The sequence below is a fragment of the Limulus polyphemus genome, unplaced genomic scaffold, assembly GCF_000517525.1.
Source record: "Limulus polyphemus unplaced genomic scaffold, Limulus_polyphemus-2.1.2 Scaffold959, whole genome shotgun sequence".
Taxonomy (NCBI): Eukaryota; Metazoa; Arthropoda; class Merostomata; order Xiphosura; family Limulidae; genus Limulus; species Limulus polyphemus.
This window is the reverse complement of record NW_013666569.1, coordinates 328990-341858: the sequence shown is the minus strand read 5'-3', so window position 1 is coordinate 341858 and position 12869 is coordinate 328990. Positions and strand designations below refer to the sequence as shown.

The window sequence follows — 12869 nt, the reverse complement described above, 5'->3', positions numbered from 1 at the left end:
ACACGTAAGTCCTTTTATTTATTTTGTTTAATAATGAACTATATTCTGTATAAATTAAAACTAAATATAATAGTATATATAACTAAATTTACTCATGTTTGTTAACTAATATATATATATATATATATATTCATTTAATTAGTATTATATGTTTTATTATAAATTATATTATATAACTGAGATATTTATTTATTATGATATATATATATACATATATATTTATTATTATGAATTATGTTTTTTGTTATAAACTATTCTATAGTTAAACTAAATTTCGCTTGTTTGAACTGTATTCATCATTTTTATTTATTATTGTATGTTTTTTTGTTATTTTTATTAGAAACTTTATTCTATATTATGTAACTGAGATACGCTTTTGTATTTCTAGCGTAATCATGAGGCAGAGCTCCAGAAGTCTACATCTGACTCTGGTACTTCCGCCTAGGTACAGCAGCCTACAATAGCAGCGTACTGTACAGAATCAACTAAATATAAGTCTACACCCCCTTGTCAGAAGCACATCACTAATACACTCATCAATTTTATTGCCAGTACACTGCAACCCTTCTCAGTGGTGGAGGCAAGAGATTTTGAAGATGTAACGGTAGCCATGGATTCTGGGTGTATTCTTCCCAGGCACAACCATCTGTCCACAATGTTGATCGAGAGCAGTTTTGATGAAATCCAACAAAAAGTAATCTTTGAATAGAGTTGTTTAAATAAACCCGATTCAATTATGTACTAGCTGCCCAGTGTCGGCTAACAATACGAAGAATTAAATTGTGGCGAAATGCTACAAGTTCGTCAGATACCTATAGAATGATAGGTTTCTTTTTTGTGGCTGTAAAACACTTAAATACACCATTTCGAAAAAGTAATCTCTCTACTGTCACTGTGTATATCTGAAGTAGCAGACAAATGCACAGCTTTCTTGGAGTCACTGGTCATTTTATATTTGAGTGGCATGTCGGCGTTTCAAGGGGCATCCGTCACACATCTAATAACATTACAGTTCAATATGATGAAATAATAAGTCTCTTTAACATCAACAACAAGGTGTCATATATGACATTTGATAACGCATCCAACATGATCAAGGTTTTCTGCTTGCCTGAATTTGAACTGCAAACACTACCTAGTGTGAGAAATGGCGATAGCTCATCTACAAGTAATTACTCAGAAGATGAACTTTTGGATGAATCCAAATCAACAGACAATTTATCTGAATTTCTTCCTAAAAATGACCCCTACTTTTCTCACACGCTACAGCTTGTGGTCAAGGATGGCATGAAAAAAAAAGCTGGACCACTGCTGAAAGTAATTTCCAAAGCATCAGCCATCGTGTCCTACATTCGAAAATCACTGCAAGCAACTGATCTACTTGAGGGAGAGGCCAGAGTTATTCAGTAACACAAACACAATGGAATTCAGAAATTAAGATGATTAAGTCTTTATTGAAGATTCCCCAGAAATTGGATAATCTAGATACTGGTACATCAAAATTTACTTTTCATGATGGAACTGTGCTTGCAGATTTGGTGACAATACTGACACATTTTGAAGAAGTAACAGATTTCACCCAGGGTCAGAACATTGTTACGTCCAGTTATGTAGTGTCATGTGTTTATGGGTTGATGACTGAGATTAACAGCATGTAATCCAGATATAATTTCAATCTTGCTCTGCACTGAAGAAATCTGTTCACGCCCGGCTGACGCAGTATGAGCAACGAAGTGTTGTATGCTCAGCTGCGGCATTGGATCCCAGATTTCATCGTGACTGGTGTTTCAACAGACCTATGGTCTATGAATCCAATTGAATGCTCCTGCAACAATAACTCAAGGAAGTTTCCTCAACAAATAATCCTACAGCCATGGAACAAAATAGAACTGTAAATCCCCCCTCGCACAAAAAAGTAAACTCTTAAGTAAGCAGCCACCTCATCTTCAGGGGATAAGAGATCAACAATTACCTCGATGATCCTTGCATTCCTGAAGAAAGCAACCTGTAGGTTATTGGAAGATCCATGAAAAACCTTCCCTACCCTATCTCTACTAGCCAAACGCTACCTGAGTGTTTCAGCATCCTTTGGCCCCCTTGAGCGTTTGTTTAGCATCGGAGGCAAAACCCTCAGACCTGATCGCGGCGCCTCACTGACAAGACATTTGAGAGACTGGTGTTCAAAAAGAACAATGGACAGTTATAATATCTATAAGTCTATTTTAAGAATTTGTTTTTTGTTCTAAAACTTGTTATTCATTTTGAAAAATAAAAGTATTGAAATGTTATTATTGTTCAAATTTTGTCTCAATTTCTAAGAAGTTTGTTTCGTAAAATATAAGTATTGAAATCATATCGTCTGCTGTTTTATCATTATTGTATAATACCTGAAAAGGTTTTCATGAATACATTCCTATGTATTCGTGTTCATAAAAATATGATGTATTGGTATTTGATTACTGATCTCCATCCCTGCTGCCCACCACGGGTGTTTAAAAACCGATTTTTTGCATCGTAAGGCTGCTGACTTACTACTAGTGGCGTTGTATATGGAAAAGCGTGACATGAAAGATGAACGGCATACACAGACGTGTGAAACATGAAACTATGTTCCAAATTTAAATATCAATGCTACAATGACAAATACATTTATATACGCCCGCCACTTGTATAATGATCAAATCGAGCTAGCTGAGGCTGACGTCACAACTTTCAACAGTACTCGTGCTTATTTTGTGACGAACGAAACCTACCATTCTATTTCCATTGGCTTAAGACAGGTTTGGTCTAGTTGTTAGCATGCCTGGAGTGTGTTTCTTTATAGTAATGATTCGCATCCTCTGCTGCAAAAACACACTCTACACTTTGGGTCCCTGGATGCGCAACAAGAGGGATGATCAAATTCTACTATTCGGTCAGATAATCGTAGGCCTAGAGTTGTCTTCCTTTACTTTATTAGTTCAAAATTAATGACAGCTATGTACACATGACCTTCGAACAGGTTAGCGCGAAAATTCTAGATCAAACAAACAATACTTTGGCTTTTTAGAGCACAGTGGTGATACTCGTACTAATGCTATAATACAGTCGAATATATTGTAAAATATTTGATCATTTCTACACCAAAAAAAAAAAAAGGCCATTTGTCGTAAACATTTCTCTGAGCAGTTGTTCTTAAAGGAATTTTCGTCTTGGCTATAGCCATGAAAAAATAATTAAATAATATGTTATTTTATGACCAATAAAAGTGGTCAAGTTTATTTTGTTATATAAATTATAGGAAATTACACGACAGAAGGAGCTAACATTTTTGTAGGAAACTACAGGACAGAGGAAGTTAACATTTTTATAGGAAACTACAGGACAGAGGAAGTTAACATTTTTATAGGAAACTACAGGACAGAGGAAGTTAACATTTTTATAGGAAACTACAGGACAGAGGAAGTTAATATTTTTATAGGAAACTACAGGACAGAAGGAGCTAACATTTTTATAGGAAACTACAGGACAGAGGAAGTTAACATTTTTATAGGAAACTACAGGACAGAGGAAGTTAACATTTTTATAGGAAACTACAGGACAGAGGAAATTAACATTCTTATAGGAAACTACAGGACAGAGGAAGTTAACATTTTTGAGTGTTTGTGCCAAATTTGATACCACCATGGTTTCATGTGTACTGTAGGATTATAATATTGGCCATACCCTTGTTCCCTTACCTTTATTTCTTATATTGTTCTTGTCTCTGACACACACACACATATACTGCTTTTTTTGTGCTGATTCTGTGTTTTCTTGTTTGTGCGTTGTGAAGTCATTGTTTCTCATTGCTTCTGTTTTTGTTCGTGTCGGTAACGTATAGTATTCTATGATTCTGATTCATGTCATAGTGTTGTTGCTGTAATTATTCATGACGTAAATTTCCTTGCCACATATTGGATTTTATTTCACATTAATTCATTTTCTGTAGTGATATAAAACACCTATAGCTGATCAAGCTATGGAAATTATTAGATCTAAAATTTGTTACAAAAATCATGTTTGGCTGTAGATGTTTTTATTTACTTATTATTATATATTACAGTTAAAAAGAACATAATTAAAAAGTTCTTGGATAAAAATATATCTGCTGTCAAGTCTGATTTTATAACAAATATGGAGAAAAATTTTGTTGTTGCTCGAGCGTGTGATAACATCTTATTGATGCTAGCCAAACTCTACCTGTGTGTTTCAGCATCCTCTGCCCCCGTTTGGATAACCATTTTTCATTCTACTATTCTCTGTTAATGTAGTTCTGTGTACGTTTGTGATGTCACTTTGTCATTCTGTTATTCTCTGTTGGTGTAGTTATTTGTACGTTTGCGATGTCACTTGTCATTCCATTCTTCTCTGCTGATGCACTTGTGTATACATTTGTGACGTTACTTTGTCATTCTGTTGATGTAGTTGTGTGTACGTTTGTCATTCCATTCTTCTCTACTGATGTAATAGTGTGTACGTTTGTTATGTCACTTGTCGTTCCATTCGTCTCTACTGATGTAGTTGTGTGTACGTTTTTGATGTACGTTTGTGATGTCACTTGTCATTCCATTCTTCTCTGCTGATGCACTTGTGTATACATTTGTGACGTTACTTTGTCATTCTGTTGACATAGTTGTGTGTACGTTTGTCATTCCATTCTTCTCTGCTGATGTAATTGTGTGTACGTTTGTTGTCACTTTGCCCTTCCATTCGTCTCTCCTGATCCTGTTGTGGGTACATTTGTGATGTGACTTTGTTATTCAGTTATTATATGCTGATATCGTTGTGTCTATGTTTGTTGTCACTTTCTCATTCCATTTTTCTCTGCTGATGTAGTTATGTGTACGTTTGTGGTGTCACTTTGTCATTCCATTATTTTTTGCTGATATAGTTGTGTTTACTTTTGTGATGTCACTTGTCATTCCATTATTCTCTGCTGATGTAGTTGTGTGTACATTTGTTATGTTATTTGTCACCCAATTCTTCTGTGCATATGCTGTTGTGTGTACGTTTGTGATGTCACTTTGTCATTCTATTATTCTCTGCTGATATAGTTGTGTGTACATTTGTTGTCACTTTGTCATTCCATTCTTCGCTGCTGATGCTGATGCTGTTTCTATGGTTTCAGGACACAGCAGTTTATCCTAATGAGCTCCATGTATGCACAGCTCCTGGTGGTGATATGTATAACATTCTTTACCTCCGAGGTTGTAACCCCCTTGGTGCCTCTATTCTACTTCGAGGTAAGTATCATGGTCGGCTTAGTTTATTATAGCTTACATGGTCTTGGAATATGCTAATCCAAGCTGGTGTTGTATTTTTAAACGTCTATGTTGTGGGGTATAATATCCCGCATTCATACCTTATGGTACGTCCAATAACCGTGTAACAAATGTGTGAGAAATGTTCTTGATATATTAAAGCAGTATGCCTTTCGAATACCGGTGTTGTTTTGATTACAAATAACCACTCATAAGTTAATATTGGAATCTGAACTAAATTTTATGGCCTCGTTCTGAAGAAAGAGTACTCAAAAATAAAAAAACTAATGCCTTATCAATGTTTTTTGTAATATTTTTGAAATAAAAGAATTAATTAGCGATACCCCTTCTCTTGTTTAAATGTTTCGAAATTTAACACGTACTTTAATCAACGCATCTTATATAACACAAAGATTAATATTGTAAATTAAGCCCTTTGTGCTTAATAACAATCAACAACAACAAGCAAAAACATTAAATTACTCAATAACATGTAATATTTGGACTCCCCCGTTACTGAGTGATATATATGAAAAAACAATTTGAGCATTAATTTCGAAACAAATATCTTATAAAGTTTTTGAACTGAATCGATTGAATTATTAGTTACAATATGAACATTTTGCTCCAAGTGATTCATGTGAAAAAATGTGGATGATGAAATAAAGCCTCTGTATTTTAGAATTTCTGTTGCATTCTACATCTCACGTGTTTAATTTTTTATATGATAGTTATAAATTTCATGTAAGAGGGAGGGAATTACTTTATCATATATAGTGGTTTTAAAAGTAATTTTAATCCCAAGAAAACATATCAGTATGGTTGATATGGCATAAAAAACTAGAAGTCGTACTCAAACTTCCATCTGCAAATATCGTAACTGAAGTAAAAAAATCCTTTTTTGACGACAGAATAATGTTTTATATATTTACGAAATCGACGATATTTTTTGTTTTATTTCTATATTTGGTCTAACTTTATATTTATATATTATTATTTGTGGTTACAATCACTTTCTGTTAACTTCTACCACATAAAGTTGTCACATTTGTTTCCAGGGGTTTTACCTCTTCATGTACAGCGTTAGCTTACTCTTTCTACTCTATATCAATCTCTACATTTTACGGAATGCTCCGGCGAGTACTCCTTCCAGTATTGGTAGCGGAAAGAAGCCCTCTATCATGGAGAATCTCCGCAGACTGGGTGATCATGGACAAAAGCTTGAGCCAGGAGAGACCCCTATTCCTCCTCGAGTAAAAAAATCCAAGACATCTGACAATGACCGGAGCCACGGGAGTTTGTTTCTCCGGATTGGAGCCATTGGTCAGTTCATCGCACGACCTCCCAAGAGTTTTCTTTTTTTGTTTTAATATAACAAAAGACTAGTTTCCTGTCAAAACAAAGTATTATTAAAAGGAACTGTGTATCTAGTGTTCAACATTAATATTAAATAATATAAAGGAGGACGCCACAAAACACACGTAAACAAAATCTTAGGCAATTATTACTTAATTTGTTTTATTCAATAACTTTGGTGCCTATTGAACTGATAGAATAGTAATTCAGGTGATTTGTTGTCTAAAGATTTCTAGTAATAAATTCATAATATCGCATCAGAATTTATTTAAGATGGTTTAATATTCTATGAGGGAAGATACGCCAAACGCACTTGTCTGGGTATAATTATAACAACCAATAACATATTACTTGATCTGTTTTATCAAAACCTGGATTCAGGATGGTTAAGAGTTGTTTTCCATAGTTCTTGTCCAAACCAGTTTGTGACTGCTTACTTACAACCAGAGAACTAGAAAGAAATCATCAAACAACTTCAGTGATGTGCAAGTGTCAAGAATATGAACCAGTAACTTCTGAGTAGTGTTTAGTACTTCGTTCCATTGAACCACTGACCTTTTTATGTAGAGGAACACAAGACTTTGTAAAGTTCGACTATGCAGAATTAGAACATATGGAAATTCAAATAAATTTCAAAAATAATCTATAATGATCGGTAGTCTCTTTCACAGATGATACTAGTATAATATTAAATAAATCTGGACTATTTTGGACTCTTTCCATAAAACGACTACTAAAAATATCCACTTGGGTATTTGTGTGTCCTTTTAGTAAGTATGGTTATCGTTGAATGTTGCAAAACAACTTCCGAAGCATGGGCGTCCACAGAACAACATAATATGTATATATATATATATACTGAGTGAATAAAGAAAGAAATACGTTTCTCATTTTTTCAGGGGGCAGGTGTCCCCCCTAGACCCCCTTTTTGATTCCAAACTCACGTGATTATACTTTGGTATTATTTAGAAGACAACAACAAAGGTGTATTAACTACTGTTATAATTCTAGATTTACAAATATTATGTATGTATGCATATACATTTATATTGAAGCCATATATCATATTGAGTTTGAGTACTTCTCTTTGAAAGCAACAGAAAGTTTAATTTCTCCTCGTGTGGCACCGTAATAACGCTTAACCCAATTACTCTTAATCTAATCTTACCAAACTTAATCACACTTAACCTAGTCTAACCTAACCACACTAAATCTAATATAATCTAACTTAATCACATTTAACCTAATCATACTTAATCACTGTTAACCCAATCTAACCTAACTGTAAGTGTCAATTTCAAATTCATGTTAGTTTACCAGGATCATCAATGAATTGTGATCAAAGTAAGTTATTTATATATATCACAACTAAATATTTACTCATTAAATAATGTAACTAATTTAAAAACCGGTAAACTACAAGTATAGGATGTCATGAAACAAACATTTATAATAAGTGGAACGTATTAGTTCGTCAGTTGAGTACCTTCACTGTTATCGACCGTTATACCCAAATTATCTTTTTGAAACATAACAACTGATTATGATGAGAAATTTTATTCTATAAACGTCACTCCGAGATGTAAGGTAATTAAGCCATCATTGTTTACTGATATTACGATTTGCATATTTTCTACTAGCTAGATTGTGTTAAGCTCAAATCTCATTAAAGCCAATGTAAATGTTTATTTAGCCACCGTGCTTTTTAAAGGAAGGACATGCTATATCTGTGCTAAAGTATAAAAATATTAAAATCGACAAAATAAAGCAGATGCATGTTCTCTAAATTAAGTTTCCGAGCATAATATAATATTTGAGTTAAATGTGCACTAAAAAGTAGAGAATGTTAGACATCTCATTGATACGAAGGATGAAAACTATCTGTGGCTGAAGCACTAAAATCCTTCAGTGGATAAAGTAGTTACTACATGTAGATTAAATTACAGAAAATTTGATTGATGTGTTTTAACAATTGCCGTTTCTATCGTTTTAGCTTTTGGACTTGGAACTATGGTGTATAACGGTCTAGAATTTGGACAGTTCTTCGAGATTCCCCAGACGTCCCCCTGCTACAGTATTTTGTTGGGGATAAACCCAGTTCTACACATGATTTTTACGTTTGCTCAGATGTATTTCATCTTTGTAAATGCCCGAGTAAGTCTGTGCTAACATATTGTTCAAATTTGAAATATTTTTCGACACGTGTGTCTCACTCTGGTTCTCGGGTAGGAAACTTACTTAAATGGAATTTGGGTAGGAGTGTATAATCTGATTAGTCTAGTTTCGATAATAAGCTTGAAGGCTTATAACACTAAAATTCGGGGTTTGAACCCTGTGGTGGCAAAGCACGTACAGTCCGTTGTGAAGCTTTGTGCTTAAAAGCAAACAAATGTCGCTAGGTAGTTATTATAAAGTTATTTACCCAACAGTAACCTATCTTCGTGTACAGTCATTTTGAAATTAATATTTTGATTATAATAGGCAGAATAAGAAGTGCAGTTTTACAGAATAATCCGAATAAAATATAAAAGAAAGAAACAAACACTTGAGGTGAGCAAGTTTTCTGTAGTGGCAGTAAAAATCTTTATTTATTCGTTCAAAGTCTGTTTCTGCACTCAGTGAACTAGTTACGATTCAGTATATAATTTAGACAACCTGACTTAACATTTTCAACTTTAGATATTCTTCAGAATTGAACAATATTTTTCTTAACCACTTTGCCTGTTTTCATCATTGAGCACGTGGCATTCGGATCTCAGTCATAAATTTGACAGTACAACAATACACAAAAGTGAAAGTTCATTTGTTGTTAAGCTACACAATATGTTATTTGTGCTCAATCCACCCCTGGTATTGTTGTTGCTGTTGTTAAGCACAAAGCTACACAAAAGGCTATCTGTGCTCTACTCACCATGGGTATCGAAACCCGGTTTCTAGCGGTATAAGTCCGAAGACATACCGTTGTGCCACTGGGGGGCTCCTCGTATTGAAACCCAATTTGAGCCACCGAGGATAAGATGTTATCTTGTTTCCCCTCTATGAAATATTTGATAATTCAGCTATACATTTTGGTATCTTAATCCTCTGTGGCAGATTGTATTAAGTACAGGTAACAAACCTATCTACTTATTTCTGTAGTCGAAATAAGTTTCTGTACTTCCAGGTAACAACCAAAATAAACCATGAAATTATTTTTGTTGGCTCCTCAACTGAACAATGTAAGTTGAAGGTAATGTACCATATATAACTTACCAAAATATATTTTACAAAATAATTTTGTGCAACATAGACCTATTTAAGTAAGAAATTAAAAGAAAACATTTTTCCGTTCTACTTTCATAATACGTGCATTAGAGCTGTGTACATATTTTGAATATCGTTCGAAGAGTTAAGGGTAACAATTATCTATATATATATATATATAAAATAGCCAGACGTCTGTCCGTCTGCAGAGCTCTGTATCTCCTTAACGGTTAATACTTATGTTCAAGGGTACGTTACAGGAAAAAATATTTATTTTTTGGCAATTCCTAAAAGTTCATATTAATATGAACATCGATCCGTCAGTCTTGGTATGTGCTGAACGGTCAATGTGAGAAAAAAAACGTATTAAGTAAAATATTTTTATGAGAGAATTTCACGAAAAAACAAACAAAAAACGGGACTTCCTCTGTTCACTGATTGAAAGAAATATTTCGAGGTAGGAGCATAAACGCAAAAAGCGCATAAAGAAAGTAATGTGTTTAAGCATCTATTTATTGTTCGATTTATATATATGTTTGTTTATTTTTCATGTCAGTATTATATACATGCATAATTTTATTGTACCATGTCGAATAAATTCATTTGAATTGAATATCTACCCTTTGACACGTCTTATAGAAATGACAACTCAAAAAAGTGTTCACTTCCGTAGCAGTCTTTTCTTGCTCTCAATGAAATGACAAGGAATGGGGACATACAGCTGAAACAATCCACGCGGCTACTTAGCGCATTTTATACTTATTCATCACTATTTTGAAGAAGATTACCGTTGAATTGTTTCAACGAGCATCTGCTAGTTTCTATATATAATGCACGTTGTATTATATTTATTCCTAAACTATTGTTGTTAATACACATATTTTAAACTTCAATTTCCTTTTAAATATTTATGTTTTCCTAAATTATCAGGTCAGAGAGGTCGTTTGTTATATCACATTTATTTTTCGTACACGTATAGTATTTAATATTTTCAACCTGAGTAGTACGTTATGCGACTCTTGGAATATATGGTCATGTCAGGAACTCCTAGGCATAAGCATAGTCGTCCCTAGTTTTGAACAGCTGACCAGAGAGAAGGCAACCAGTAGGCAGCTACCGCCGTTTACATGGCTATTCTCAAGTAAATAGTGAGTTAATTTTAAATTTTCTGATTCGTATACATCTGAATATGCGGAGCGTGTTCAGCGGCATTTCGCGAGCTCGAACCTTAGTTCTTTCGGACTACAACCCGGCACAGTAACTACTAAGCCTTGTCCCAGCCTTATTTCTACATAATAATTTTAGTTACTGTATATTGCTCTCTCCTCCAGTGGACACAAAAAAATTAAAGCTAATGTACACAGGTTAAGAACAGAACATTTAACTTCAGAGACAATTACCTATGTCTTTTGTTGTTGTTTTTATATTGTAATATATATATATACCAATTATGTATTAATTCAATAATTAAAGGTTAAAATCATATTATGGGGTTTCTCTTGAATCTTTGGCCACAAATAATCATATCAAACGATATATTTTGACAGATGAATATCCACAAGTTCAAGATGATTGCGAGGTTTGGTCTGATGCATATGGTCGCCACCAACTTATGCATCTGGATCCGAACATTAGGCAAGGAGACTCTACATGAGGTCGCCCAAAATCTGCTGAAGAGGGGCCATGGAGGCCTGTTGGAGGAGTTTATGATGCCTTTTAGAGGTATGTGCTTCTGTTCTATGTCACTGTTTATCTTGTTCTTCTCCCACGTGTTTTAAGTATACATGGCTATCAACTAATTTGATTTTTTTAAATCAATTCAGATTTATTATTCCAAATTTAAACCAACACTCCTACAGATTTGTTTTCTAATCCAAACAGAGTCGGTTTGTTGGCGCACTTAAATCTGCCAGATGTGCCAAAATGACATTGCCCAAATTATCCTATCCATAGAGTTTACACGGAACGTATCATTATACATTACCTTTTTAGTTAGTTTGTTTTTGGTTTTTAGCCTAAAGTTACGTAATAGGCTATATGCACTGTGTCCAGTGCGGGGAATCGAATTCTGGATTTTAGCGTTCAGGAGCAATTACCTTTTTATACTACGCGCTGTTGTTGTTGAACAGAGATCCCAGTTTGTTGTATTAAAAAAATGTAATATTACGGAATCGAATTTTCTCTTCTAATTTTCTTTCCGGACTGTGGAACGGAGGTTCAGTGATTCGCACCCTGTTATTGCTATAAATAAGTAGATGTGCAGTTTGACTAATATTTTGTGCGGCAAATTGCATACCAGCTCTTCCCTTGGTGAAAGCCCGACAGATCCGGTGAAAGTCTACAAGTAAAAGTGAACTCTCACTCCATAATGGACTTTCTTTTTGAAACTTTTCTAATGCACATTAAACGTCTTACCTTAAACGTTTTGCATATTATTTTAAGGAGACTGCATTTCTCCGTCTTGTTTTCTTGAAACCGTAGAAAACATGCATCAATTTGCTAAGATTAGCAAAATATCTGCGAGAATTATCTGCATCGTTTATTCTCCAAGAAAATTGTTGTAAGACATGGGGAGCGGATCGAAAGTGATGAGGTGTAGCAGTCGAGTCGAGAAACTTTGCAGAAATGGCAAAGCAGTTGCGTAACTTCTTCTTCAAGCAGCCCATTTTACAGTAGAGACGTAGTTAAGATTTCTACTGTCTGAATTTGGTACATTGAATACATGAAATTTAATAATAATCCTGAATTTTGCTTCTACGGAAAACTATATTCTACATTAAGAAGTAAGAAATATCCTAAATATATTTTAATTATGAAATACTTCTCTAATTCAGACTTAAGCGCTTTTCTAACGCTAGTATAAACCGGAAGTTAAATGGTGTAAATAAGAAAAGAGCGGGAAACTTAAAAGTGGGTAAATTGACATGCTGAGGAAACACTGTTAAACACTCCTTATATCCTTCAAGTTGAGCACAAAACAAAAGTATG

At 34.2% G+C, this 12869-nt stretch overlaps 1 protein-coding gene across 3 annotated transcripts in view; it reads left to right on the top strand.

Annotated features, from left to right (window-relative positions):
* The window catches only part of LOC106461437 (otopetrin-1-like), a 42629-nt gene that overhangs the window by 22275 nt on the left and 7485 nt on the right, over positions 1–12869 (top strand). For all 3 annotated transcript variants that reach the window (XM_022388412.1, XM_022388414.1, XM_022388411.1), the window contains 4 exons: positions 5150–5264; positions 6341–6605; positions 8632–8792; positions 11429–11603. In XM_022388412.1, coding sequence (XP_022244120.1) covers positions 5150–5264; positions 6341–6605; positions 8632–8792; positions 11429–11603 — 716 coding nt within the window. The remainder of the gene's footprint in view (positions 1–5149; positions 5265–6340; positions 6606–8631; positions 8793–11428; positions 11604–12869) is intronic.